This window comes from Desarmillaria tabescens (genome assembly GCF_030435595.1).
Source record: "Desarmillaria tabescens strain CCBAS 213 chromosome Unknown EV420scaffold_60, whole genome shotgun sequence".
In the NCBI taxonomy this organism is placed as follows: Eukaryota; Fungi; Basidiomycota; class Agaricomycetes; order Agaricales; family Physalacriaceae; genus Desarmillaria; species Desarmillaria tabescens.
The window spans coordinates 168,781-191,222 of NW_026848359.1; the positions used below are offsets into that span (position 1 = coordinate 168,781).

The 22,442-nt window shown below is 48.8% G+C and overlaps 10 protein-coding genes across 10 annotated transcripts; 6 read left to right on the plus strand and 4 right to left on the minus strand.

Moving 5' to 3' along the window:
• Nucleotides 1-640: 640 nt before the first annotated feature.
• EV420DRAFT_1066811 (Pre protein translocase Sec Sec61-beta subunit) lies at nt 641-1,296 on the minus strand. Its single transcript, XM_060465610.1, has 4 exons — nt 1,209-1,296; nt 1,086-1,156; nt 917-1,033; nt 641-857 (listed from the first exon to the last, which is right to left on the minus strand). The coding sequence occupies exons 1-4, from the start codon at nt 1,209-1,211 to the stop codon at nt 761-763; spliced, it is 288 nt and encodes a 95-aa protein (XP_060324610.1). The 5' UTR covers nt 1,212-1,296; the 3' UTR covers nt 641-760.
• A 1,508-nt stretch (nt 1,297-2,804) lies between these two features.
• On the plus strand, nt 2,805-3,526 carry EV420DRAFT_1278094 (uncharacterized protein; the record flags this gene model as incomplete). Its single annotated transcript, XM_060468065.1, has 3 exons — nt 2,805-2,911; nt 2,963-3,233; nt 3,287-3,526. The coding sequence occupies 3 exons, from the start codon at nt 2,805-2,807 to the stop codon at nt 3,524-3,526; spliced, it is 618 nt and encodes a 205-aa protein (XP_060324611.1).
• A 314-nt stretch (nt 3,527-3,840) lies between these two features.
• Nucleotides 3,841-5,195, plus strand: EV420DRAFT_1066962 (uncharacterized protein). Its single transcript, XM_060465611.1, has 3 exons — nt 3,841-4,851; nt 4,927-5,000; nt 5,116-5,195. Exons 1-2 carry the CDS (start codon nt 4,121-4,123, stop codon nt 4,973-4,975), a joined length of 780 nt encoding a protein of 259 aa, XP_060324612.1. The 5' UTR covers nt 3,841-4,120; the 3' UTR covers nt 4,976-5,000; nt 5,116-5,195.
• Nucleotides 5,196-6,381: 1,186 nt separating this feature from the next.
• EV420DRAFT_1067058 (dioxygenase) lies at nt 6,382-7,974 on the minus strand. Its single transcript, XM_060465614.1, has 4 exons — nt 7,859-7,974; nt 7,195-7,793; nt 6,843-7,139; nt 6,382-6,784 (listed from the first exon to the last, which is right to left on the minus strand). Exons 2-4 carry the CDS (start codon nt 7,561-7,563, stop codon nt 6,455-6,457), a joined length of 996 nt encoding a protein of 331 aa, XP_060324613.1. The 5' UTR covers nt 7,564-7,793; nt 7,859-7,974; the 3' UTR covers nt 6,382-6,454.
• A 2,158-nt stretch (nt 7,975-10,132) lies between these two features.
• On the plus strand, nt 10,133-10,578 carry EV420DRAFT_1278109 (uncharacterized protein; the record flags this gene model as incomplete). Its single annotated transcript, XM_060468066.1, has 2 exons — nt 10,133-10,248; nt 10,302-10,578. The coding sequence occupies 2 exons, from the start codon at nt 10,133-10,135 to the stop codon at nt 10,576-10,578; spliced, it is 393 nt and encodes a 130-aa protein (XP_060324614.1).
• Nucleotides 10,579-10,610: 32 nt separating this feature from the next.
• EV420DRAFT_1067189 (uncharacterized protein) lies at nt 10,611-12,416 on the plus strand. The gene is made up of 2 exons (XM_060465615.1): nt 10,611-10,770; nt 10,876-12,416. Exon 2 carries the CDS (start codon nt 10,876-10,878, stop codon nt 12,232-12,234), a length of 1,359 nt encoding a protein of 452 aa, XP_060324615.1. The 5' UTR covers nt 10,611-10,770; the 3' UTR covers nt 12,235-12,416.
• A 551-nt stretch (nt 12,417-12,967) lies between these two features.
• Nucleotides 12,968-14,230, minus strand: EV420DRAFT_1485098 (uncharacterized protein; the record flags this gene model as incomplete). Its single annotated transcript, XM_060470158.1, has 6 exons — nt 12,968-13,146; nt 13,202-13,415; nt 13,469-13,781; nt 13,828-13,848; nt 13,906-13,973; nt 14,030-14,230. The coding sequence occupies 6 exons, from the start codon at nt 14,228-14,230 to the stop codon at nt 12,968-12,970; spliced, it is 996 nt and encodes a 331-aa protein (XP_060324616.1).
• Nucleotides 14,231-14,761: 531 nt separating this feature from the next.
• Nucleotides 14,762-16,186, minus strand: EV420DRAFT_1577036 (uncharacterized protein). Its single transcript, XM_060474521.1, is given in 7 exon segments — nt 14,762-14,783; nt 14,797-15,070; nt 15,124-15,337; nt 15,388-15,703; nt 15,748-15,771; nt 15,825-15,892; nt 15,953-16,186. The coding sequence occupies 6 exon segments, from the start codon at nt 16,154-16,156 to the stop codon at nt 14,883-14,885; spliced, it is 1,014 nt and encodes a 337-aa protein (XP_060324617.1). The 5' UTR covers nt 16,157-16,186; the 3' UTR covers nt 14,762-14,783; nt 14,797-14,882.
• An 879-nt stretch (nt 16,187-17,065) lies between these two features.
• On the plus strand, nt 17,066-17,980 carry EV420DRAFT_1067299 (uncharacterized protein; the record flags this gene model as incomplete). The annotated part of the gene is made up of 2 exons (XM_060465616.1): nt 17,066-17,688; nt 17,745-17,980. A coding segment is annotated over one exon (486 nt), but the record flags the coding sequence as incomplete, so codon positions are not given.
• Nucleotides 17,981-19,563: 1,583 nt separating this feature from the next.
• On the plus strand, nt 19,564-22,368 carry EV420DRAFT_1752148 (glycoside hydrolase superfamily; the record flags this gene model as incomplete). Its single annotated transcript, XM_060480394.1, has 17 exons — nt 19,564-19,966; nt 20,022-20,292; nt 20,354-20,438; nt 20,487-20,566; nt 20,615-20,662; nt 20,715-20,793; nt 20,845-20,892; nt 20,942-20,997; nt 21,050-21,112; nt 21,168-21,194; nt 21,245-21,299; nt 21,359-21,800; nt 21,854-21,938; nt 21,989-22,069; nt 22,117-22,159; nt 22,212-22,279; nt 22,322-22,368. Exons 1-17 carry the CDS (start codon nt 19,730-19,732, stop codon nt 22,366-22,368), a joined length of 1,815 nt encoding a protein of 604 aa, XP_060324619.1. The 5' UTR covers nt 19,564-19,729.
• Nucleotides 22,369-22,442: the final 74 nt, after the last annotated feature.

Sequence of the window (22,442 nt, forward strand, 5' to 3'; positions counted from 1 at the left end):
CAGCCAAGATCTCGCGGATAGAATCCGAGAGCTGGGTTATTGACCCGGGATCTCTATAAGTCATAATGCAAGAGGTACTAAGAGGCTTCGCATTATCAGCCTGAACTCAAGCGGAAATGACTTGATGAACATGCGCTGTTCATGTTAGTAGGTAAGGAAGGTAACATGGCGACCAAACATACTTAGTGTCAGGCGAACCTTGCACGGCCTTGTCCTGTGCGTGTTATCGTAGACCTGAACCCTCAACCGTGGCGGACATGCAACGGTGTTTATGTGAGTGGGCCTTGCCAGATCGTTATCTGGAAGAGTCGTGGTAGATTAGCTTCAGCGCACGAGATTAGATGAGATGAGATGTGCATATGTGATATGAGGACAACAGTGAGGTAAGTACCTCGACCTTGACAAGACGTGGGTGGTAGTAAGTCTGAGCAGAGGCGATAGGTGGCTTCAATATCGGAAAGGTCTGATGCGTATTTTTCACCGACAAAGTTGCGCGCGTCCCAGCGAATTTTCGAATCATCTGCTCCGGAAAAATGTGAAAAATTTGACAATCCCTGGGCCTGAGATCTTGAGAGTGTGAATGTTGCTATACTCTAGCCGTGTGTTTTCATTTCGGACAGTTTCATTTTGATACCCCAGACCATGTAATCCGCATCAAAAGGAGTGGTATAAATGGTCGAACAAGTACGTTTTGGGATACAATAGGGTGGTCGGCCTTCGACACCTAGTGACCCTTTACCAGCCCCTCCGAATAATTCGATTACTTGGTGAATAGACGGATGAGTTTTGCCGAGATGTGAAGGAAAAAGATGGAGGCAATGAATGCTATCGACAACATAAGCACGATGAATGGGTCGCTGGAGATTTCCATCGTCGTCAAACATGATAGCCAGTAGAAGAACGGGTGATCACTCACACTCTCAGTCCAGGAGAGTCGTCGGTGTAGAGCTTCAACATCGTATTGGAGGATCCACCAGCGCCTGCCGCACGGCTCGAATTGGGTCTTGATACTTGTGAATTGTTTGCTCGGCGTCTTGGAGAGGGTGAGTCCACGTCAGTACACGAACGTGTCGTATTAAGCGTACCGAATCTGAGCGCCAGGTGGTTTTGCTACAGTCGGGGCCTTGCCACTTGTCTTCGGTGAGTCTGAATCCGACTGGAGGGAAATTTCAGCGTTGTAGGCGAGTATTCAAGAGGAGAATCCATACCATTACGATAAAATAGAAAGAATAATGGTGGAAAGGACGAAAGCAATGAGTGTCGAAATTCAGCCTGGCAAGTCACTGCACGTGACAATGACACGTATTTCCTTGCCCCATCACGGTCCTCTCTCGTGCCTCGCCATGCTGGGCACAATATTGTCAATATTGCTTTTAATGCGAATATTCATGGTATATGATGTTCTTCCGAATGCTTCAACACAGTCATGATTATCGGTGGCGATGGAAACGGTGAGCGATGTCAGCAGTGAGCTTCAGGACAAGGTATTTCTTGTGGCCCGATACTGTATCGCCGGATTTCTGACGTGTTTCTTGCAGCAAACTACGTCTCGAGTTTTAATATTTCCAGTCCGTTTCATAGCGAACGGCGCAAAGAGATGATACAAGAGGATCCGTATGGGATGTCCTGCTGACACGGAGCAACTGGATACCGAAAACAGTATATCCTATCTCGAAGAGCCCTACAGCACCAAGTACATCCGTTCTCAAGATGGGTTCTCAAGATGGCCAGGGTCACCGTCTTCTGTATCACGCCTGAGCATAACATTGTACGGTAGGTTCACGTTCTGACAGGAGCGAGCCAGTCAGGGTAACATTACTCTTCTAGGATTACGTTGATTCAAGCCGGCAAATTCAGCCTAGCAAGCGAAGAAGAGTCAGCTCTGCTGCTTTACCTTATCGTCCCGTTTCTCCTATAAGCTTCAATGCGCCACTCAGCTGTTCTACTCTCCATTGCAGAGCAAGCGTTTAACCCAAAGACAAGTCAAATTTAGCAACATCGCTCCATTGAGTATGGCTTTCGAAGCAAGCGATTAATCGCTATCGTCATGTATGATGTGAGGTCCTGACAGTTCAATATCTCTCATCGCATTAAAGCGCTCGGATTCGATATAACGAGAGCGTCTTCTGGACCCAGAATTCGGTTCACAAATAATAATAAAATTCCTCTCACGTTTGTCCATTGGTGGGTCTTCATTCTGATGGTCAATCGCCGATAGTCTTTCCCATCCTGCGCTTTAGCAGAAGTCATTCTCGAAGTCCCAAGGATCGCCTACACGCAGGCACATTGTTTCCGCCTTGAGCTTTGTTCCGATCCACCCGGCCCGATAGTCTTTTTTTTTTTTTACAAAGAACGATCAAGGTCGGTGGAAGTGGCCTTCAAGAGAGAGCCTGGGTCATATCCGATGTGCTCTCCACCACCATAAAGCCCAGCAGCGGTCACGCTCTCCAAAGTGTGCACTGAACAGTCGAAGTGACTTTTTAGATTCGAGCTAGACCCATCCCGGTCACTGATGGAATGTGACCAAAGGCCCGGCTTGGCTCGACCCAGTTCATCTGACCGGCTTCAAAGCAGCGGCCTCGTGTTTCCGTTTGGCTCATCCAACATTGATATAGTCGCCATGCTGAGTGGTCCCCTGTTCTACCCCGATTGTTCCACCGTATCGTTGGCCATCAACGAAGTCTCCCACGTGTTTTCGGCTTGTACATGATATTCACCCCGCGTTTCCTTCAAAAGGGTACGCTGCCTATCTATTTCCAGTTCTTGAGCCCCTTCTTTCCGGCATCCCTCCCCATCTTTCATTCATGCTTTGTCTTGGGTCTGGCTCGACGTGCGACGTTTGCCTCGAACCCTTTGGCAACGACACCAAAGCACCCTGCTCAATAGAGTGCGGACATGTCTTTTGCCTGAAGTGAGTCGTCTTCTTTGTTCTCGCTGCTAACGTTCTCAATTCTTTCACCAGTTGCCTCAATCAGATCACGCGTCTCAAGTGTCCTCTTTGTCGAAGCCGCTTTGAGCCGCAGGGTTTCGTGAAGCTTCATATAGACGTGGACGATGTTCGATCATCGTCTCATTCTCCCGAGCGACCACCCAGTGCTTCTCCAGCTGAGCTGGAGGCTCGACGGCTGCAGGAGGCCATCGCGAACATTGCCAACGAAGGGTCGACAGAGGCGAGCCTTCGACAGCTCATCCAGGATTGCAAGTCCTTCCTCGCTGGGCAGCCGCGTAATCTGGTGCGTCATGCTTCATGTTGGTTTTATATCCCCTTTTGCTCATGGGCGCGTAGTTTACGGAGTTGCGGTTTATTCATCGAGTAGTGTCATATCTATGCGACGTCAAGAGCGATTTGGTAAAGACCAAACGAGAGCTGGCGCATCTGACGACGGAGAAAGCTCGATCAGATCAGATGGTGGCTGATCTTGAGGCAGACATGAAGAGAGATAGGAGGAATGCACAGGCGCTGGAGGATAATTTACGGGACTATTGCAGCAAGGCTCAAGGAGCGTACTTCGGCGTTGCAGAGTGAGCCGTGTCCTTGTCTCCAACATTCCTATCACTGACGTGTTTCTCTATTTCCTCATCATCACCAGGCTAGTAAGTCTATTTCCGTCGATCTACGAGTCAGGACGGCTACTTATAGTTCTCCGTATAGTATCTGCATGCCGAAAGCGAGAGGACTAGGTTGAGAGACGTGTTACGTCAATACGGCATCACTGATCCTTTATCCCAGTCTGAACAAGTCCACAATGCGAGCGATGTACGGCCTTCCACCGAAGCCGCACAAGATCAAGATATCCTCTCTCCTCTGACCACACAGCTCCTGATCTCCCCTCTACCAGAAGTCGCTGGTACGATCCCCCAGACTTCAGCTATAGGAAGCATCGTGGCACTCCCTGATGTCGAGGAATGCTGCGACAAGAAGATTCCGAAGCCTGAGCGGTGTGGAGCCGTAGGCTGCCCTTTCTCTTGCCAATGCCGATCTGTCGATCTCTTTGATGATCCATTTCAAAGCCTTACTTCCGTGACTCGCGCCGCCTCAGGGTCTTCCTCACATGAGCCGGCTTACAAACCCATTGCACCTCTTGGCGCAAGTGGTCTGTCGTTGACTGCTCCCGGTCCGATGACGAGCTCTAGCGCAGATGATCCACCAACTCGCCCAGCTTCGCCAAGTCCTGGTGCCTCTACTTCAGAAGAACCACCGCGGATCAAAATACCCGCACCCCCTCAGAGGCACAACTCTTTACACCTCCGAGACCGTCTATACGATTTACTGCAAGAAGAGTCAGGGTCTTCTCCAGCTTCGTCGTCCATGCCAAATCTCACATCTAGTCACTTTCCTTCAACACTCACTTCTCAGCACGCTTCTACTAGTACCTCGACTTCTCAATCTCGTTATGGATCCCTATCGCACCCCCCTCCCTCGCGTGCTTCCGAGATATCGGCCACCTCGGAACAAGTGCTCGGCAAAACGATCACTCGTGCCAGTGATGCAGCTCATGCCCTCGAAAAATCTCAGCAATTGGAGAGGGGCCGGTCTTCTCGTTCACGTTCACGTTCTCGGCGGAAGGAGGGAGAAGACAATGCGCCTCCCACCCCCGAAAAGGACGATTATACTTCCCAGGCGCCGGCGCCTTCTACATCCCGTAGACCTGAGACTCCCAAGACTTCTCGGAGCCGCAGCACGCGGCGTGAAGAAAGTCAAAGTCGTCCGCGCCCCACCCTATCGTATTCACAGTCCATCACAAACTTCTATTCCGCTCCCCCTGGTCCTTCACGTACTCCCATTTACGGTCATTCTAATTTGAAGACTTCGAACTCCTTTCGAGCGACACCCCTTTCGTCTTATCACTCATCCATTGGCAGTGGTAAGGGGAAAATGATAGCTACATCGATGGTGCCCAGTGGTGTCACCTATGCTTGATGGAGCTCCTGTACTATACGCTTTCGAGATAATATGGTATCTTCCATCCGATAGATTGGAAGGGACATTTACGGATTTGGTGTGTTGTTATCCTTTGGTTTCAATCCCCCTCCCTGCCGCTGTCGTTTGTCTTATGTTTATTGTCTCTTTGCCCATGGCTAAGAGCCGTTCTTCGTTTTCTCACCATATGATAGCACACTCGTATTGTCCTCTATTTATCTTTCCACCGGAACACATATGTACTATAATCGCATTTTCGGAATTCACTCGTTTATATATTCAAGCGGACCTTTCTATTTCACGTCTGAATTTCAGAGACCGCGAAAGGAGACAATTTCACAATTTCTGGTTGTCACCGGAACGATTAAAACTGTCTTCGCTACCGCTGCGTAGAACCTTCCAATCTAGGTCCGTCCGCCCGATCTTTATGCTGCATGGTACATTCAAGGAGCCGTTGCATATGCGCATTGCGGATATGGATGGTTTGAGATAGGCCGGATCTTATTGACATTGAACATTGGACATTGAAGAATAGAAGGTGTCATCATATTAGCTGCCGCTGGGTTCAACGGAGAGGACATGAACCCAGCGTCTCCGAGCTCCGAGCCGTTGTCCGCTTCTATTAGTAGACTGGTGACCGTCACCCTTTCCTGCATGCAACGCCAAGTGTGGTCGAAGAGTCTTCCACCATGACACTCTAGATTAGATCAGAGACATTGATCCGGCATTGAGCTCGGAGAAATGACGGAATTGACTTCCAGGAAGGGCAGCTCCAGTATCGAAGACGAGGATAAGTATACGAATAGCAGAAAGAGATTTCTGCCGAAGGGGAGCTATAATACAGAAGACTGACCCACTTGTTGAAGAGTGTAGGCGCTTGTTGATCTCATTTATAACTGCGGTTAATCATCGGTGAGGACTAATTTTAAGCGTGAGTCCTGGGGGAACCCCGGATCCTAGTTGTTAGTAAGAATTCGAATTCCAGAAAACTGCCACCACTGGAGTCAACGAACGTGCTCTGAATGCATGTTTGAATCACGAGTACCGAAGTCCTTTCTTGACATATTTCCCAGACCTAATTCAGTTTCGTTTTGACGGGTCGCACGATGTCCCGCAATTTGAGGTACGCCATCCTCCGAAACGTCAAAAGAGTAGCTTGCGGAGCCACAAGAACAAGATAGAGGTTCATCAAGTAACTGATATGAGAGTTTGCCCGTCCTAGGACAAGCGTAATCAGTGAAAGAAATTCTGGTAAGTAACGATCCAGTGACCAGTTGATGGCGCGCAGTATCGGCAAGGGCATTTACTTAGCTAGTCACCAATAGCTCGCTTCTGAGTTAAAACGAAAGCGACCCTGAATTTCGGAGAAACCTTTGGATTTCAACTGGCACGGCTGGTCCGTGCGATTTGAAAAGGACAAGTCTCGTTGATAACCACACGATGATACTTCATATGAAAGACTTCCAAACGGTATAATGCATTGAATAAAACTGACAAGGGAAACTATTTTGTCATCTATAGACTACGAAGGGTTTAGTGTGTTACCACGCCGTCCCCCATGAGTGTAGACGCGTTTGTGCGAGTGGAGTCGACACCGATGGTAATGTACCCAATAATACCGTTCGCGTAATCCTCCCCATCCATAGGAATGACAGCCAACTCGGGGAACCATCCGTTGACAGCCTCAGCTGCATAAATGGCGTCCTCTGCGTTGGTAGTCCTCTCAATCTCGGTGTGCGAGACGTACGGTTCATACGCCATCAGATACTCCGACAAGTCATCCGACAAGAAGATCTGACCCGTGTTGGCAGTGGTATCAGTCTTGACGGTCCCGTTGGACTGGAGCACCCAATCTTGGTGGACCTGCATAGTATTATTATTAGCTAGAAGCCCGTATCGAAGAAATTGGATGCCAATTCACCTGAACGTGAATATGCACGGTCCTCTCAACGTAGAATCCTGGAACGATCGTCTTCATCTCCATCACACCGTTGGCATCTGTAGGCCACACTCCTCGGAGGAAGGTGGTGTCGTCGGTGTGAAGATCAAAGTTATCATCGACGATGGTATAGTTCAGCTCCTCAAGCAGTTCTTCGAAAGGAGTATTGGGGGAGAGTTTGGTGAACGAGGAATATGAACCCGTGGCGTTGCAATGCCAGAGGTCGACGAGCACATTTTGCATTGGCTCGCAGGTGTTGATGTCGATCACACCAATGTCCTGGATAGACGAATTAGATGCGAGTGATACTATGAATCAGGATCTCGGAGCGTACCATGATCAAAGGAATGCCAGGTTGATCCTCGGTCATATCTTGGCGCAGAGTCTGGGAAACTTCCCAGATGTAAGGACCAGTGGTGGCCTCGGGAGTAAGGATACACGTCTCGTTCTGAATCGTAGGGTAGTACGGCGACTCGGTCGTGATGGTAACCGACGAGTTGGTGTCGCTTCGCTTGGTCAGAACCTGCGCGCGCTTTTCTACGCGTCGCTTTTGCATCTCGCCTACATGGCGCGCGCACTTGTTTGAAGCGAAGTCGCGACGGGCCAACTCCTCTTCTGAACGCTTGTTGGGCGCATGGAGGCCAGGATGGGCAGCAGCAAGCAAGGCAGAGACGAGGAGGGAAGTGAGAGTAGCAGCCTTCATGTTCGCAATCAGTGGGGCAATGCGATGGGAATATACGGCGAGCCATTTGTGTGTTTTATAGGCCAGAGGTGGATTGATTTTTGTTTTATTTTTTTATGTTGAAAGATAAAAAGAGAAGTCCGTCCTTTCGCTCGTAGAACCGTCGAGGCAAGTACGCGGATATTCCCCATCAGAGGCAGTTGGGGATGTACCGTGTGGTGATCCAGGGTTGTTCACCATATACCAGGCGCCTGTAGCCAATAAGGACCGAATTAGTTACTAATATCAGGCTGCTAGAGACCAAAAATGACATCACCAGCAATCTACAGACCAATCGGAAAAATGAGGTACGCAAGTGCGAGAGGGCGGGGACGCAATGATCCTCAGGCGAGTGAAACCCCGGTCTTTGCCAAGACGTTTTAGTGGTTGACGTACAATTTTTTAACCAATTCGCATACATTCAACCCGGCCATTGGGTGTCGTCTTGATTGAAAACAGAGCTCCTCACGACGGTCAAACGACAGTGAAATACGGCGATCTCTGTCTGCCGGGTGCTCTGGCTGTTGGCAGGTCCTTCAGTCTTACATGAGGCATATGGAGCTAACACTTTCGCCCGCGCAACCTCCTTGGTAAGAGGGTGTTCTACAGCAGTCAGTATCCACGAACCTCCCCGCCCTCCCCGCATCTGCGGTTAGCTGCCGATAATTAGATACTCATGGTCTCCTTGGCAGTTGTTGCGGGAGTATCGTGCAAGCAGCTAACGAGGATTTAGTCATAAACGTCAAGGAATTTAATGAACTCGAACCGTCTAACAACCGTCTAACGAGGCCGTGTAAGTTCCATAATGGTCACCTGTTCAGCACAAGGATGGCTGGTATCACAAGGAGTCGCAACGGCGCGACTTTGACATATCGGCCCGCGATTCTAATATCTAATTGAAACTTCCATTTCCCATTCGATTTTTGAGGGTAACTCTCCGCGACCGTGTCAGTGAAGAGGAGGTCTTTTAGCCTAGCGAAGAAGAAAAAACCATGTTAGTGCGTCGTAGCTTCTGAGAACTAGATTCTTTATTGCTCCAGCCAACCCTTAAGCGTACGGGGACAATTTCGAAGTTCGAACAAACGTAGCGACGCCAGTCTGTAGGCTCGCCCGACGAACCGCACCACAGCATTAGTACCGTCGAAGAGCACAGAAATAGCACATTGAATCGGGAGATTGTAGTATCAGATCTTCGCAAATTACCGACCCACGAGAGAAGGATCAAAGTCTAATGTATACCATCCATCATGGTAACTGATTATTAGAGTCGGGGAAGTCGAAAGGGAGTATAGCAACTGCAAGCCTCGAGCACACGTAGTGAGAAACGTATTCGCAGCAGGTACTTGTCAGTTTGAGTCGGCACCGATGTGTATCTTGTTGTATGGTTGGCTCAGTATGGCGAAGGTTTGAAGAGAAACTAAGAGAAAATGCCGGTGCGGACGATCGGGTGTTAGAAGCATGCAAAAAGAAAAGACAAAAGACCGTCGAATAGGCCAGAGGCCGCTTGATTGTGATTCCTTACAGTAGACATAAAAATAAAGAGGGTGATCAGTCCGTCCTTTCGCTCGTAGAATCGTCGAGACCAATCCGCGGACATTCAGCATCAGAGAAAGTGGGAGTGTGCCGTGTGGAGACCTACGGCTGTTTTGTTCAAAGCGTCGGTAGCCAATGAGAACCGGTTTAATTGCCAATAAACGGTCCCAAGAGATGAAAAATTATATCATCCGTCAAGGGCAACATCTGCAAAAGAATTGGGAAAAATAAGGCTGAACAAGTGCGAGAGGGCGGGGGCGCAATGAGCCTCAAACGAGTATCTTGTGCATGTGCGACTGAAACCCTGGTCTTTTTTGCCAAGGCGTTTTGACGAACGTAAAAATATTCACCTATTATGGTTCGGGCACTGGACGACGACGATAGTTCGCATGGAACCTGAGCGCTTCACGACGAGGGAAACGGGTGTCGTTCTTTTGCTTGCTTGGTCAGACTTGCAATCCTACGTGAGATCGGAAGAGCTCATGCTTTGTCTCGCCCCTGCACGGGAGGGTTCTAGGGATAGCGGCACTGAGAACCTCCCCCTTTTGTTCTTAGAAGCAGGTAGACGACATCGTGGTATAACTGACCTCGCCGCTCGGATTTTCTTGGTGGTTGCGGCGGCCAGGATGTTGTGGGCAGACTTTCACGAAGAGCTGGCTAACTTGGCCCCACTTAAGGAATGGAATTTCTACCCTTGAAGGGACAATCACCGCGGGAAAAAATCAGGGCGTGACTTGTATAAATATTTTGAATTCGTACCTTAGTCTCTAGTTTCCCAACCATGATGTACGTTGAATCGTATGAAAAATTCAACCTCAAGGATATCGTTCAAGTCGAAGTTTCGAACCGTGGCTCGGACTTTGCCACTCAGCGGTCCGGACTTTCCCGCACGTTCCGTCGGCACAAGCCTCCAAATTCTCCAAATTTGGACTTCTACCGCATTCTTGTTGGACAGCAACCAGCACGTCGACATCTGCAGGCAGCAAGGATACAAGGCAGTCCATGCTGCGAGTTCATCATGCCGCTCATTATACATGCTGCTAGCCAGTGCGACATCTGCTTCTCGACCTATGCTTGGGACGAGCCGGATCAGGCGCCTCATGTTATCCCTTGCGGCCACACTTTTTGCAAAGAGTATGTGTGGCTCATTGTTTTTTGGACCGATGTTCGACTCACTTCTTGGGCAGTTGCTTGACGAATATCACCAGTATCGCAGACAGGCCGCCAACGTGCCCTTTGTGCAGGAAAGGCTTCAAGCGAGATCCGGTCAAGTTTCGAAGGTTGCATGCAAATGGCCCCCCTGCAGATGAGATGAAACACAATGATTTGTTACAGAGATTGGTCCTCGCTTGGAAACTGACGGAACCAGATCCGGAGTTGGGCGCAGAGATTCAACAATTCCTCGAGGGAAAAGACGAGGACCAGGTATATATATCCGCTCTATCGTCCATGTTTGATATCTGACCATCCACAGTATCAGCCTCTTCGTAACGCGCTTGACGGGACGGACTCCCTCCGAAAGTTGAGACATAAATACGAAAAAACAAAGGTTCTGATGCGGACCGCCACACAGAAAGTCAAGGCGACCCGTACTGAAGATGAGCGGAATAAGGATTTTGAGGCCCTGCTAGTCAGCGAAAATGAGCAACTTCTATCGTACGTATTCACCTTCCTCTTTTCCCGAGTCTTTCTGACCTTTCAACAGGCAGGTAATCCGGCTAAAATCTATGTTCATCACATGTAGTAACGCTATGTTTCCAGATGCGAAGATACCGAGACGAGGTCGACCACCTGCGCAAACAACTTGCCATAGTTAATTCATTCTTTGATGATGGACCCACCAAGGGAAAGGGAAAGCAGAGACCGAACCCTTTGCCGACTCCACCCCAAGACATCTTCCAACTACCCGAATACCAAATGTTGAACAATCAGCCATCTTTACCCACGACCGCGGGCACTAGCCATACCCAGCCTTATCCTTCAGTATCGTCGAAACTCTCGCAGGCGATTCAGCAAGCGCAAAGTCAATACGATCCTGCTCTCGGAAGGCAGAACGTCATTGTCGGTGGTGCTCAACCAGAATCCCGTGTCACTATCCCTCCGGAACAAGAGTGTCATGATGGGCCTTCTTTCCTAGGAGCGGGCAGGCTGATCGGATATCTGCGAGGAGATGATGGTAGCTTCCATCTTGGCCACTTCACGGAGCAATCTCTTCCTCAAGCTGGACCCTCAAAGCACTCGAATGCTTTACAGACCACTGCGTCGACGACGTCACTTTTGTCTACAAACTCCGGAGCATCGTCTGAGGGGCGGCCTCATCAACGCAGCAATACCTTTCCTCGCGTCAGCTTCGACACCTCTGCTAACTCCTCCCAACGCAGTCCGGAAAATCCTGTTTCGAAGACTCAATCCAATTCATCAGTCACAGATTCTCGAGCAGGGGGCCGTGGCAGTTCCCAGCAGATTTCTGAATCTACTGAGTCTCGTGCTAGAGCAAGGCCGCCTGAGCAGCCTCAATCGTCCCAAAGTGGATCGCAGCAGCGTAATGCTAGGACAGGCGGAGCAACAACACGCAGGCGAAGTTTCAGCACCGGAATACGAATGCTTCTTCAAGACCAACCGCCTCCCTCGGCCTCAGACAACATTTCTATCGTGTCGTGGGGTACTTCAGCAATTTCCGATGGCAGCTCGTTGCGCAGCATGAATATTCTATCCTCCTTTGTTCCAGCTACTCCTGGTGCACCCGAGTCGTACGTCGTGCCTGTAGGAGACCCAAGCGCGTTCCTGCCTCTTCGAAATCCAGCGCGCGAGGAAGAGGGTGGTGTTTTGTCGCCTTTAGAAGTTGAATGGATTCCTCAAACGAGGCCTGCCCCGCGCGGACGCCATCGACGACTTTCTTCTGTCCCGAGTCTTCCTCCGGCTTCGCGAGCGACGGTCAGGCCCACGTCGGCGGAGGGCCTTGGTCGGAGGGGATTGGTTGATGAGACGGCAGAGGAAAACGATAACGCGTTGGGTCTGGTGGATTTAAGGAGGCGTGAGGACTCGCCGTTTATTGCCCAGCCTACGCCGATGGTGCCTGCAGCGCACTTTCTGAGGTCTTTCAGCCACCATGCAGCGTAAATTTTTCTCTTTTTCATGTCCAGGACATTCTCTGCAAGTCATTTCTCGTGTTACCATCGCTATCACTCAAACACTATCATCGGGAACATTCAGTCAGTCGCACATCGCATTGCTTTGTATCTATCGTTGTTTCCGCATCAAAGGAAAATAGTAATACCCGCTCTATCATATATATAAGTAGTCAAAACATACTGCTTCGCCACTAGACCAATTCATGTGTCCAGATGACTGCGTCCATTCATTCTACTACAACACTTATCGATTTCCGGGCAATCACCGAGGATGGGGTTCAAAGCTAAACTGTGACCTCCGGGAGCGCAAGATTGGTGGCGTTAGGGTTTAGGCGTTTAATGCGCGTTGTAAAATGAAAACAATGCGCAATCGATGTCACTATCGAAGTTGGAGTATGGGAAAGAGAGTCCAGCCCAGATTACAGTATCAGTGTATGGAGCCCTGGTGCCTGCGTCGGTTGGCGGATCAGAGAGATAGACGTCCAGGCGAGGACTATGAACCGGTTCATAGCTTAATGCTTGTTCCTATGTGGCTCACGGATAGCACAAACAATATAATCGTGCCCATAGATCTTTCTTCTCTCCCTACCACCAGACGCCAGTTATATGAAGATGAGCTATCAGCTTGCCTTTCGATTGAATAGTTATGTTACAGTCTAGTACAGTACATCCCCCGAGTCATAAAAAATAACGAGTCCATGATACATAATAACTCTACAGCGTTAATGAAGAGAATCTACAGCAGCCGTCGTCAATTTCGAAATATCAATAAACGCGTCAAATAAGGCAGGAACTATAAAAGGTACCCGACACTCTCGCCGAATATCCATCAGGACCGTCTCGCACTCAATCCTCTGCTTCCTCTCTGCCTCGATTTCGAGTTCAAATTGATCCCGGGATACTATTAGCCCACGCACGTGAGTGAATGAACTAGAAAACGATTGAGGGTAGCATACAAAAGTTAGGCTCAGGGACAGTCTGCACTCCCATATCTTTGAGCTTCTCCCGTATCCTTGACTGCCGTGCGGCAAGAAACATCATCGCTTCATCGAGCGACCCAAGCTCGTGCAGCAAGGAGAGTTCGTCGTCATCGGACGGGCTTCTGCTACGACATCTTTTGGCTGACGGTGGGGGGGACACCGAGTGCGAGGTTCGCTTGCCGATCACGACCTGAGGGGCGGTCCATTAGCAAAGACTCTCGTAAAAGAATTGTATCAACGCACGGATGTCACTTCTTCCAAAGGAGTACTCTGAGGTAACGAGAGTGTCTCCGGTTGATGCACGGGGATAGAATATGGGCCAGGCATCTCAGAGGACATGGGTACCGGGACCTCTGACTGCGAAGGTACTGGACCTGGCATCGTATATTGAGAATATGGCACGTCCATCTGTGCAATCCGGGTATGATCCGATGGAAATAATTGTGATGGTGCATCCAAAGCACTCTGTGGGATAGTTGTCATCTGAGAAATGAGAACCGATGGGGGACTATGGTGTGCCACAGGTCGAGGCGGAGGGTTGGTTTTCTTCTTTGGTCTAGTTAAAATCAGTTAAGAGCACCCAGACATAACGGGATGCTCACTCTTTCAAGGTAATAGCTGAGCTGTTCAGCGGAATAATGAGACGACTCGTTGACGTCAGATATTGATTCTGTGCTTACATTGACAGCTTGGACATCTGTTGTCGCGATGCGTCTGATATTCTGCTCTTCAGAATTTCATGGAATGGCTATCACTCATGTGGTGAGACACAAAATGCGAAGCCATTTAGACAAACAAACATACGCTGCCTAATTCTGTCTTCCAGTAAAACTTGACAACACCCTTCGTCGGGATCTTTATAGAAGACACTTTGGGGAGCGGGATGTTCAGAGACGTCAAGTCCTTGCGGAGCTTTTTGATCACATTCTTGGATATTTCTGGTCCGGGAGCGAAGGCAGCAGCCCTTGGAGGCAGATAAGTCATGCGAACAGTAAGAAGAACCATGTAAGCCACGTCGCCGTCGGTAAAGGGTACCCAAAGTCAGATCTTCCGAGTACCAGTATAAGTGGGACAGCCAGGACACCGAATGGTAAGTGTAGTTCCAGACACACGACAATAGGTCGATAGTGAGAACCGTGGTGGAAGTGGTAGGATACGTGATGTTCAACATTCCGCGGCGTCCATCAGCATCGACTGATCTGACAAAGAAAATGATATATGTAGATGGATTCTTTTACATAAACTGAATTAATCTTGTGTGCGCCCAGTCATTGGATGTCGTTGGCTATCCGCGTAGAAAAGGGGTACATAGCTTGTAAAGCAGCGAAACCGTAATGGGAGCGAAAGACAAAGGAAGGACAGAGGCTCTGGACTTTGGTAGTGAAACTGACCCCATAAATGGAATGCCGTGTTCAAGTGGCGGATCAGAAAGATAGACGTCCAGGCAAGGACCATGAACTGGTACACTAGCTTTATTCTCGTTCTCATGTGGCTCACGGATAATGCGATCGTGTTCATAAATCTTTCTTCTTTCTACCTCCAGACGCCGACGATATGAACATGAGCTTTTCGATTGAATAATCATGTTAATCTAGTACAGTACATCCTCCGAGTCCTAAATAATAAAAAGTCTATGATACATAATGACTCTACAGTATTAATGAAGAGAATCTACGACAGTCGTCGTCAATTTCGAAATATCAATAAACGCATCAAACAACGCAGGAACGATAAAAGGTACCCGACACTCTCGCCGGATATCCATCAACACCGTCTCACACTCGATCCTTTGCCTCCTCTCAGTCTCGATTTCCAACTCGAGATCTCTTATTTGGTTCCGAGACACTATTAGCCGAAGTGCATAGGTAAGTGGGGTAAATACGACAGAAGGGACGTACAAAAGTCGGGCTCAGGGATACTTGACACCCCCAAGTCTTGGAGCTTCTCCCGTATCCTAGATTGTTTTGCAGCGAGGTACTTGATTTCTTCACTGAGTGACCCAAGCTCATGCAGCAGGGAGAACTCGTCGTTATTGGACGGACTTCTGCTACGATATCTCTTGGCTGGCGATGGTGAGAATAACGAGCAAGAGGTTCGCTTGCCGATCACAACCTAAGGGCGCTCAGATTAGTAAATATCATAAACGGATGATCACAACATACGGATGTTGCTTCTTCTTTCACCGAAGTACAGCGTGATACAGGACTCTGAAGTCGCGAAAGCGTTTCTAGTTCATCTGGATATGGTTCGGCGGTACCGGACGTGGGCACCGAACACTCTGACCCGGCGTATTGAGGGTATGACGAGTCTGCACTTATTATTTGGGCTGAACTAGATGATTCGGATGGTGCACTGCCACCCAATGAACTCTCTAGGATAGGAACAAAGCCCTGGGGACCGAAGACTGAATCGGGAACATGCTGTGGAAGCAGGTACTTTATATTAGGTTGTGGCGGAGGATCGAGTTTCTTGCCTGGCCTGGTAAAAAATCAGTTAAGATCACTATATAACAATGCCCTCACTCTTGCTTTAGACTCATCTTCGAGCTAACAGAATGGTGAGGCATGTAGACGACCGATACGGATGTTGTCATACTAACATTGCTCGCTTGAACAACTCTCCTTGTGACAATTTTGGGATTCTTTTCGATAGTTGCGTATGGAGTGTCTACACTAACATAGTAAGACACGAATTGAGTAGTGAAGGGATACAAGCAAAGTGACGTACACTGTGCATCTCAGTTTCCCAACAGAATCTGACTACTCCCGGGGAAAGTATCTTTATAGTATACGCCTTAGGGTGGGGGATGCGTAGAGATGTCAAATCCGCTCGGAGAACAACGATAGCAGCCTCCAAGTCTTCTGGAATGAAGATGGCAGCCTTTGGAGGCAGATAAATGATGCGAACAGTGAGAAGGACAGAGCGAGCCATGTTATACGAGTTGGAGCTATGTCGCTGTCGTCCAGGGGAGGTACAGTATTCTGAGTAGCGGTGAGTTGTCAAGAGAAGTCAGGGGGTGGCAGAATTGTCGGTCCGCTGCCGCGGCATAATTCGGCATCGACCCGAGTCCATACTTGCTAGAGCATCTCTTCGATACAGTTGGGCAGAAGTCGGGATTATGGGAAATGCATAACGCGTTGCGCGGAAGTTCGTTAACCCCAAATTTATCCTGTTCATGCGCGTCCAACACGTCCAATGCAGCCATTAACTATTCCCGTTTACCTTGAAGGCCTTTGGCTAATCTTGTGGCAAAGTGGTCTTGTACAGACAGCTGCTGCTGTTGGCGCTTGACTATCTCCAGTGAAATGCTGAGATAAAGCAGGGAAACCGTAATGGGGGCATGAGACAAAGGAAGATACAGGGCTCGGGACTTTGGTAGTCAAATTGACCCATAAATGAGATGCCGTCATCAAGCCGAGCGGAATTTTGTGTGGAAGCGCAAGACACAAATTGGGTCCTTCTTGACACATCTCTCTCACGTACTACTAACGACCCATAAAAGGGAGTACCTAGTAACCTCCAGGACGTTGCTAAAAGAACCGCAAAAAATGAGACCCCCCTCGCCGCAACTTGACCAGTTTCACCATCAGGACACGTCATATACACATACAGCACCTTATCTTCCTCGTTGACTCCGAAAAATCGCGTCTTTATGGCTCACACTCTGTCCGCGTACACTTAGTACTACTCGATCAATCATGTTACGATCTCTCTTTTTGACTTTTATTCCAAGGGTTTGAACTGAACTTCAAGTTCAATGGCTCGTTGACCCAAGCTGGAACTCCGTCTACGGAAGCGTCTACACCCATTTCTTCCTATGCGTCCTCCCCAGCTCCATCTCCTACTAGCCAATCGGATGAACCTCACATACCCTGTCCATCGAACTGCTTCTTGATATTCCGATCGGAGTTTCTGGCTCTTCATAAAGAGCCGAGTCTCTCACAGAAACAAACCAAGGTCAGTGTGTTGGCTGCCGGGTGGAGTAAGCTTCCCAAGGAGAGACAGGCTCACTACAAGGAGCTCGCCAGGTGCAGAAAGGAAGATCATGCTCGCAAGCATCCTGGATATATATACAAGCCTCGCCGCTCCAAAGGTGAGAAGAAAGCGCACGGACGCAAGAAGACCAACGCGTCGCAAACGCAATCAGTCTGGATTCGCAGAGGTTCTTCCACGCTCTTCCGAGCTCGATCCCCTCGGCGCCTGAGGTTCTCCAGTCTACTGTCCATGTTTCGTCTCCCATCAACGACCCAACTCAGCCTTTCATGGCGAACGGGAACGAGAATGAAATCTCCCCCGGTCTTGCTACGAGCCAGGCTATGTACCTGATGCAGAGCCTTTATCATCCTACACCTTCCACTTCGTCTCCCTCCGTCGAGCTTGATATTCCTCAGACTGGGGGGCTCGACACTATGAGCGAAAACGAGGACTTTGGCCAGTTCTTGGCCAGGTTGTATCGTCATGATGTTCGTCATGATTCCATCTCCACTACGAGAACAAGCTTGCTTATGATCACTTACAGCCTTCTTATCTCGACATGATTACTGATCAACTTAATAGAAGCCTTTACAATGAATGGGGATCTGCCCAGGACCTGGTTTATTCTGCTGCTGACGACCTCATGAATTATTCCTCGCTCCTTCCGGACCTCTCTTCCTTAACCTTGTCTTCTATCGCAAACGATAGAGCGGCGTCCGCATTTTCTAATTTGTTTGGGTCGTTCTAATCCGATTCTGTAGCTTGTTTATACAACCAGACCACACATGCTACATCCCCCATTCCCTTCCTACCAACATCTTTTGTCAGATGTAACCATGATCTCTTCGTTAGTATTTTTTTAGTCTCTCGAAGGTGTATTAACAATATGTACCACATGTAGAAAAATATCATCGGGGCTCACTCACAACATTTCGAGTTTGCCATTTTCCCAAACTACAGTAGTATGGGAAAGTAACATGAACTTCCCCAAACAGTTATTCTGCGTCGGCCGACATCAATGTCACAACACAGAAGTACTTTCCCATGCGAAAATGAGGACCTCTACCAGTCCTTGATGATGTTATATAATCCTAATGTTCGTTATAATTCTACCCTAACAAATGTCAAATACAAGCAGACTCATGCCGCAGCCCACTTTATAGCTTTCTTACTTCGACATTGTTCCTGACCATCTTGGGGGAAATCTGGGCAACGGCTTGGAATTTTTGCTAATTGCATCGGACCTGGGTTCGGCCGCTTAAGGACTTCAGTCTACGGATTCTGTTACGGGACTATTGACTGGGTAAATAAGGCGTCGAATGGGAGGCTTCAATAAAACACACGATACGTCGATAAAAATTCAGTCGCGACACGGTGTCTACAGGAGCCAGTCAAGAAGTCACAGCGCATCGTTCCCCAAAAACTTGAGGGAAGGTACACGCCTCGATCCTTCCAGAGAATCGAACCCACCTTTGGAGCGCAGCTAGCCCAAGTCGATAAGTAATGGGTATGTACCTCATTCATTAACATGCGGAGGGCCACCGTTCTGGTGTGGGTCCATAGTCATACTATAGATTTTTCTCTTGTGCTCTATTTCTGTTGTGACTTGGGAAGCTGATGACAACAGTCTGGATCGGTGAATCGGTGAATTGCGAAATGCCTCACAATGGGCGAAGACGCCGGGGGTATAGTGCTCTCCTGTTATGTATACCACCATTCAACGTTATATTATTCTGCTCCAAGTCAACTCTAGGGACGTAAAACTCTCGGATAAATTTTTGTGCAGCTTTTTGTGGTCCAGAATCCAGATAGCCGCTCTTCGAAGTTGCATAGATCATACTACTTAAGGATTGAGAGAGAGAAAAAAAGGGCCAACAAGGGGAAAGGGGGTAGGTCCCAGTGGCGTTTTTACGATAATGTTCTCTTCTATCCATCTTTATCCTCCTGTTCATGCGGCTCTGGTTCGTCTTCCCATAGCGGCATTTCCACCTGTCGCCCTCAGCGGAGTTTCTGTCTTCGTGAAGGCTCCAGACATCACTAGGAACCTTGAGACCGCTTCGATGTCCTTTGTTATGCCAGAGATGGTCGCATACCACTAGGTTCTGTGACCCTTCAATCGTGTATCGTGTAGATTGCGTAAATAGTTGTCGTATCTCGGGTAGTTTCGCATGCCATGCCTTCATGTTTGTAGTCGCCCACCACATTCACTATCGGTTGTCGTGACTTGGGGAGCGCTACTCATTGTACGAGTTCCAAGACGCGCGTGTTCTAACTTTAGGCGCTTGCGATATAACCTAGGGATTCTTCCGAAGAAGGGGGATATAGAATCGTCCACGTGGAATTGCGGAGAAATGTCGGGATATCGCCGGCCGTTCCTTCAATACCATCATGCACCACCACTGAGGATACTCAACGGAATACAATATTTTCCCTCCCTCTACATCTACATAGAACGAATTCCAGCTCGGAACCATATATAAAGGATGTAACTTGCCTCTGAATTCCATCAGTCGCTGTAGTTTTACCAACATGCGCGCAGAGCTCTCCCATCTACTCGTCGTCCTTGCCTTCAGCAAGGACTTCGGTAAAGTATTTGCGGCGCTGACTACGGGCGCGACTACTGGGATCACTAGTGCTACCGCTACCTTGACCTCAAATTCTGCTGCCTCTACGGTTATTGCCACTCAGACTAGTAGTTTCCCTCCAGCTAGCTCTAGTCTTTCTCGGGACTACTCATCGCAAGGTCTCGAGAGACTATGGGATATGGTAGGTGCACCACCCCAGCCGGATAAATATTCCTATATAACAGGATTGGTTTCAGGTGGGACCAGTAGAACCTCCACCGTTCACTACTACCCGAGTTCCCACTGCGTCCGTTACGTTGCCTCCCTCTCCTCCGCCTTTATATCCGACATTCTACGCCCCGGCTCCAAAAGACATCCTCCCCGACCTGAAGTTCCCAAGCGGCTTCTTATTCGGTGTCGATACTGCCGCGTACCAGGTAGAAGGCGCGACCAAGATTGATGGCAAGGGCCCAACGACGTGGGATTGGGCGTCGAGGCAACCAAACGCGATCGCCGATAATACCACAGGTGAGATTATGACTTGACCTTGAGTGTTCTGTCAATCATGATGCTGAATCGATCCCTATAGCGGACGTTGTCGACCTTCAGTACTTCTTATACAAGGAAGATATCGAGCGATCTGCTGCGCTGGGGGTCAAAGCTCATTCGTTCTCGTGAGTATTAGGGGAATTGAAGCATATACAGATCTGACTAGTTCTCAGCATCTCGTGGGCGAGGATATATCCTTTCGGTGCAGCCGACTCGCCCCTTAACCCTGCTGGTATAGCGCACTATTCTGATGGTATGTCCTTTCTTGTGAAAACAGGATGTCGTACTGATAGTTGGACAGTGATTGATTATCATTTGGCTAATGGAATCGAGCCTGTCGTGACGTTATGTGAGTAGTGCCATTTCATCGTCACTAACGTGTCTTCAACGTACGGGAACAGTCCACTGGGACATCCCTCTCGCTCTCCAGTCTCTTTACGGCGGTTTCACATCCCCGAATATCGTGGACGACTACGTTAAGTAAGGTTCAACGCAGTATGTCATTTACGCACCAGCTAAGGACATCACTAGCTATGCAAAGACCATCTTCCAAGCATACAATGGACGCGTCAAAACATGGTGAATGTCGTTACAAACTTTTGCCTCAACAATATCTCACACAGTATAGGTATACTTTTAATGAACCACGCGTCTATTGCGGTCAAGTTGGTTCTTACCCCTTCAGTGAGCTTTGTGAAAAAAGCACGTCAAATTCATGGACTTACCGTGAGATTAGCCGCAATGCTCGCTCCAGGAGTCAATGCATCAATGGCCCCGTACCAGTGTTCATATAATCTGCGTATGCTTCTTTCACATCGTTGCTTCTTCCTTGCAATTAAATTCCCTATTCACAGTGAAAGCACATGCCGCAGCCGTGAAAGGTTTTTATCCATCCTTACCCGTATCGGGTTCCTCTTACGATACATTGCAGCATTCCGAGAGATGGGAATATCCGGGGAAATTGCTCTCAAGAACGACGATTACATGTCAGTATACCCCGTCTTGTTCTTTCGAGTTATCAGGCGCTGAGAGCAAATCTACGTAGAGGTACTCCCTGGCGGAGTAATTTCACTGAAGACGCGCTCGCTGTCGAACGTCATGCAGCGTTTCAAATAGGCGTCTTTTCCGACCCAATATACACTACCGGCGACTGGCCTGAGATCTTAACCGACACACTATCACCCGAGTATCTCCCGCGCTTTACCGATGAGGAAAAGCAAGATATCTTAGGTTCAGCGGACTTCTACGCCACCGATTGCTACCGTTCACAGTTCATTCGAGCGCCGCCAGAAGGTATCGATGCTTGCGTTGCCAATACCTCCCACCCACTATGGCCAGTCTGCAATGACCCGGTGTTTTATGACTCTGGGTATGGCTGGGCTGAGGGTCCCTCTGCAGATCCGTTGTCGTCCTGGCTCCAGGCGACACCAGTAAACGTCCGCGATGAGTTGAAAGAACTTCACACGCGGTGGCCGACGAATAAACTCGTAAGCTCTTCAATATTCTATTTTGTTGAATCCATACTCATTTGCCTTAAAAGTACGTCTCTGAAATTGGATTTGCGGAGCCTTTCGAAAACGATTGGACTGATATGTATCGTATCACAGAAGACGTCGCTCGAACAAGTACGTGAGAAATGATCCGTATGGCGATGGTTGACTGACTGATGTCCTAGACTACTTCCTCACGTATCTTGGCGAAATCCTGTTGTCGATTCACGAAGACGGTGTCCCTATCGAAGGTGTCTTTGCTTGGGGTGAGATCACGATGAATGCCCATGTGCTAAATGCTGACAACTCATAGCCATGATTGACAACGCGGAATGGGCTAGCGGACTATCTGCTCGGTAAGTCGCTGTCTTTCGTTTCCGTTACCGCCTGGGATTGAAGCGGAATTAGGTTCGGGGTACAATACGTCAACTACACTACACTGGAGCGAACATTCAAGCGATCGGCGTTGTCTCTGTGTGCGTATATTCATTTACTGCAGCATTTTCAGTCTTATCAAGCACGAATACAAATAGCCGAATTCTTTGGCTCTCACCTTCAAGACTAAAAACATTCCGAGCCGAGGATTTTCTCGGCAGATTGTTCGATATTCATTTTCACTTGTTCTACTCCAATTATGTT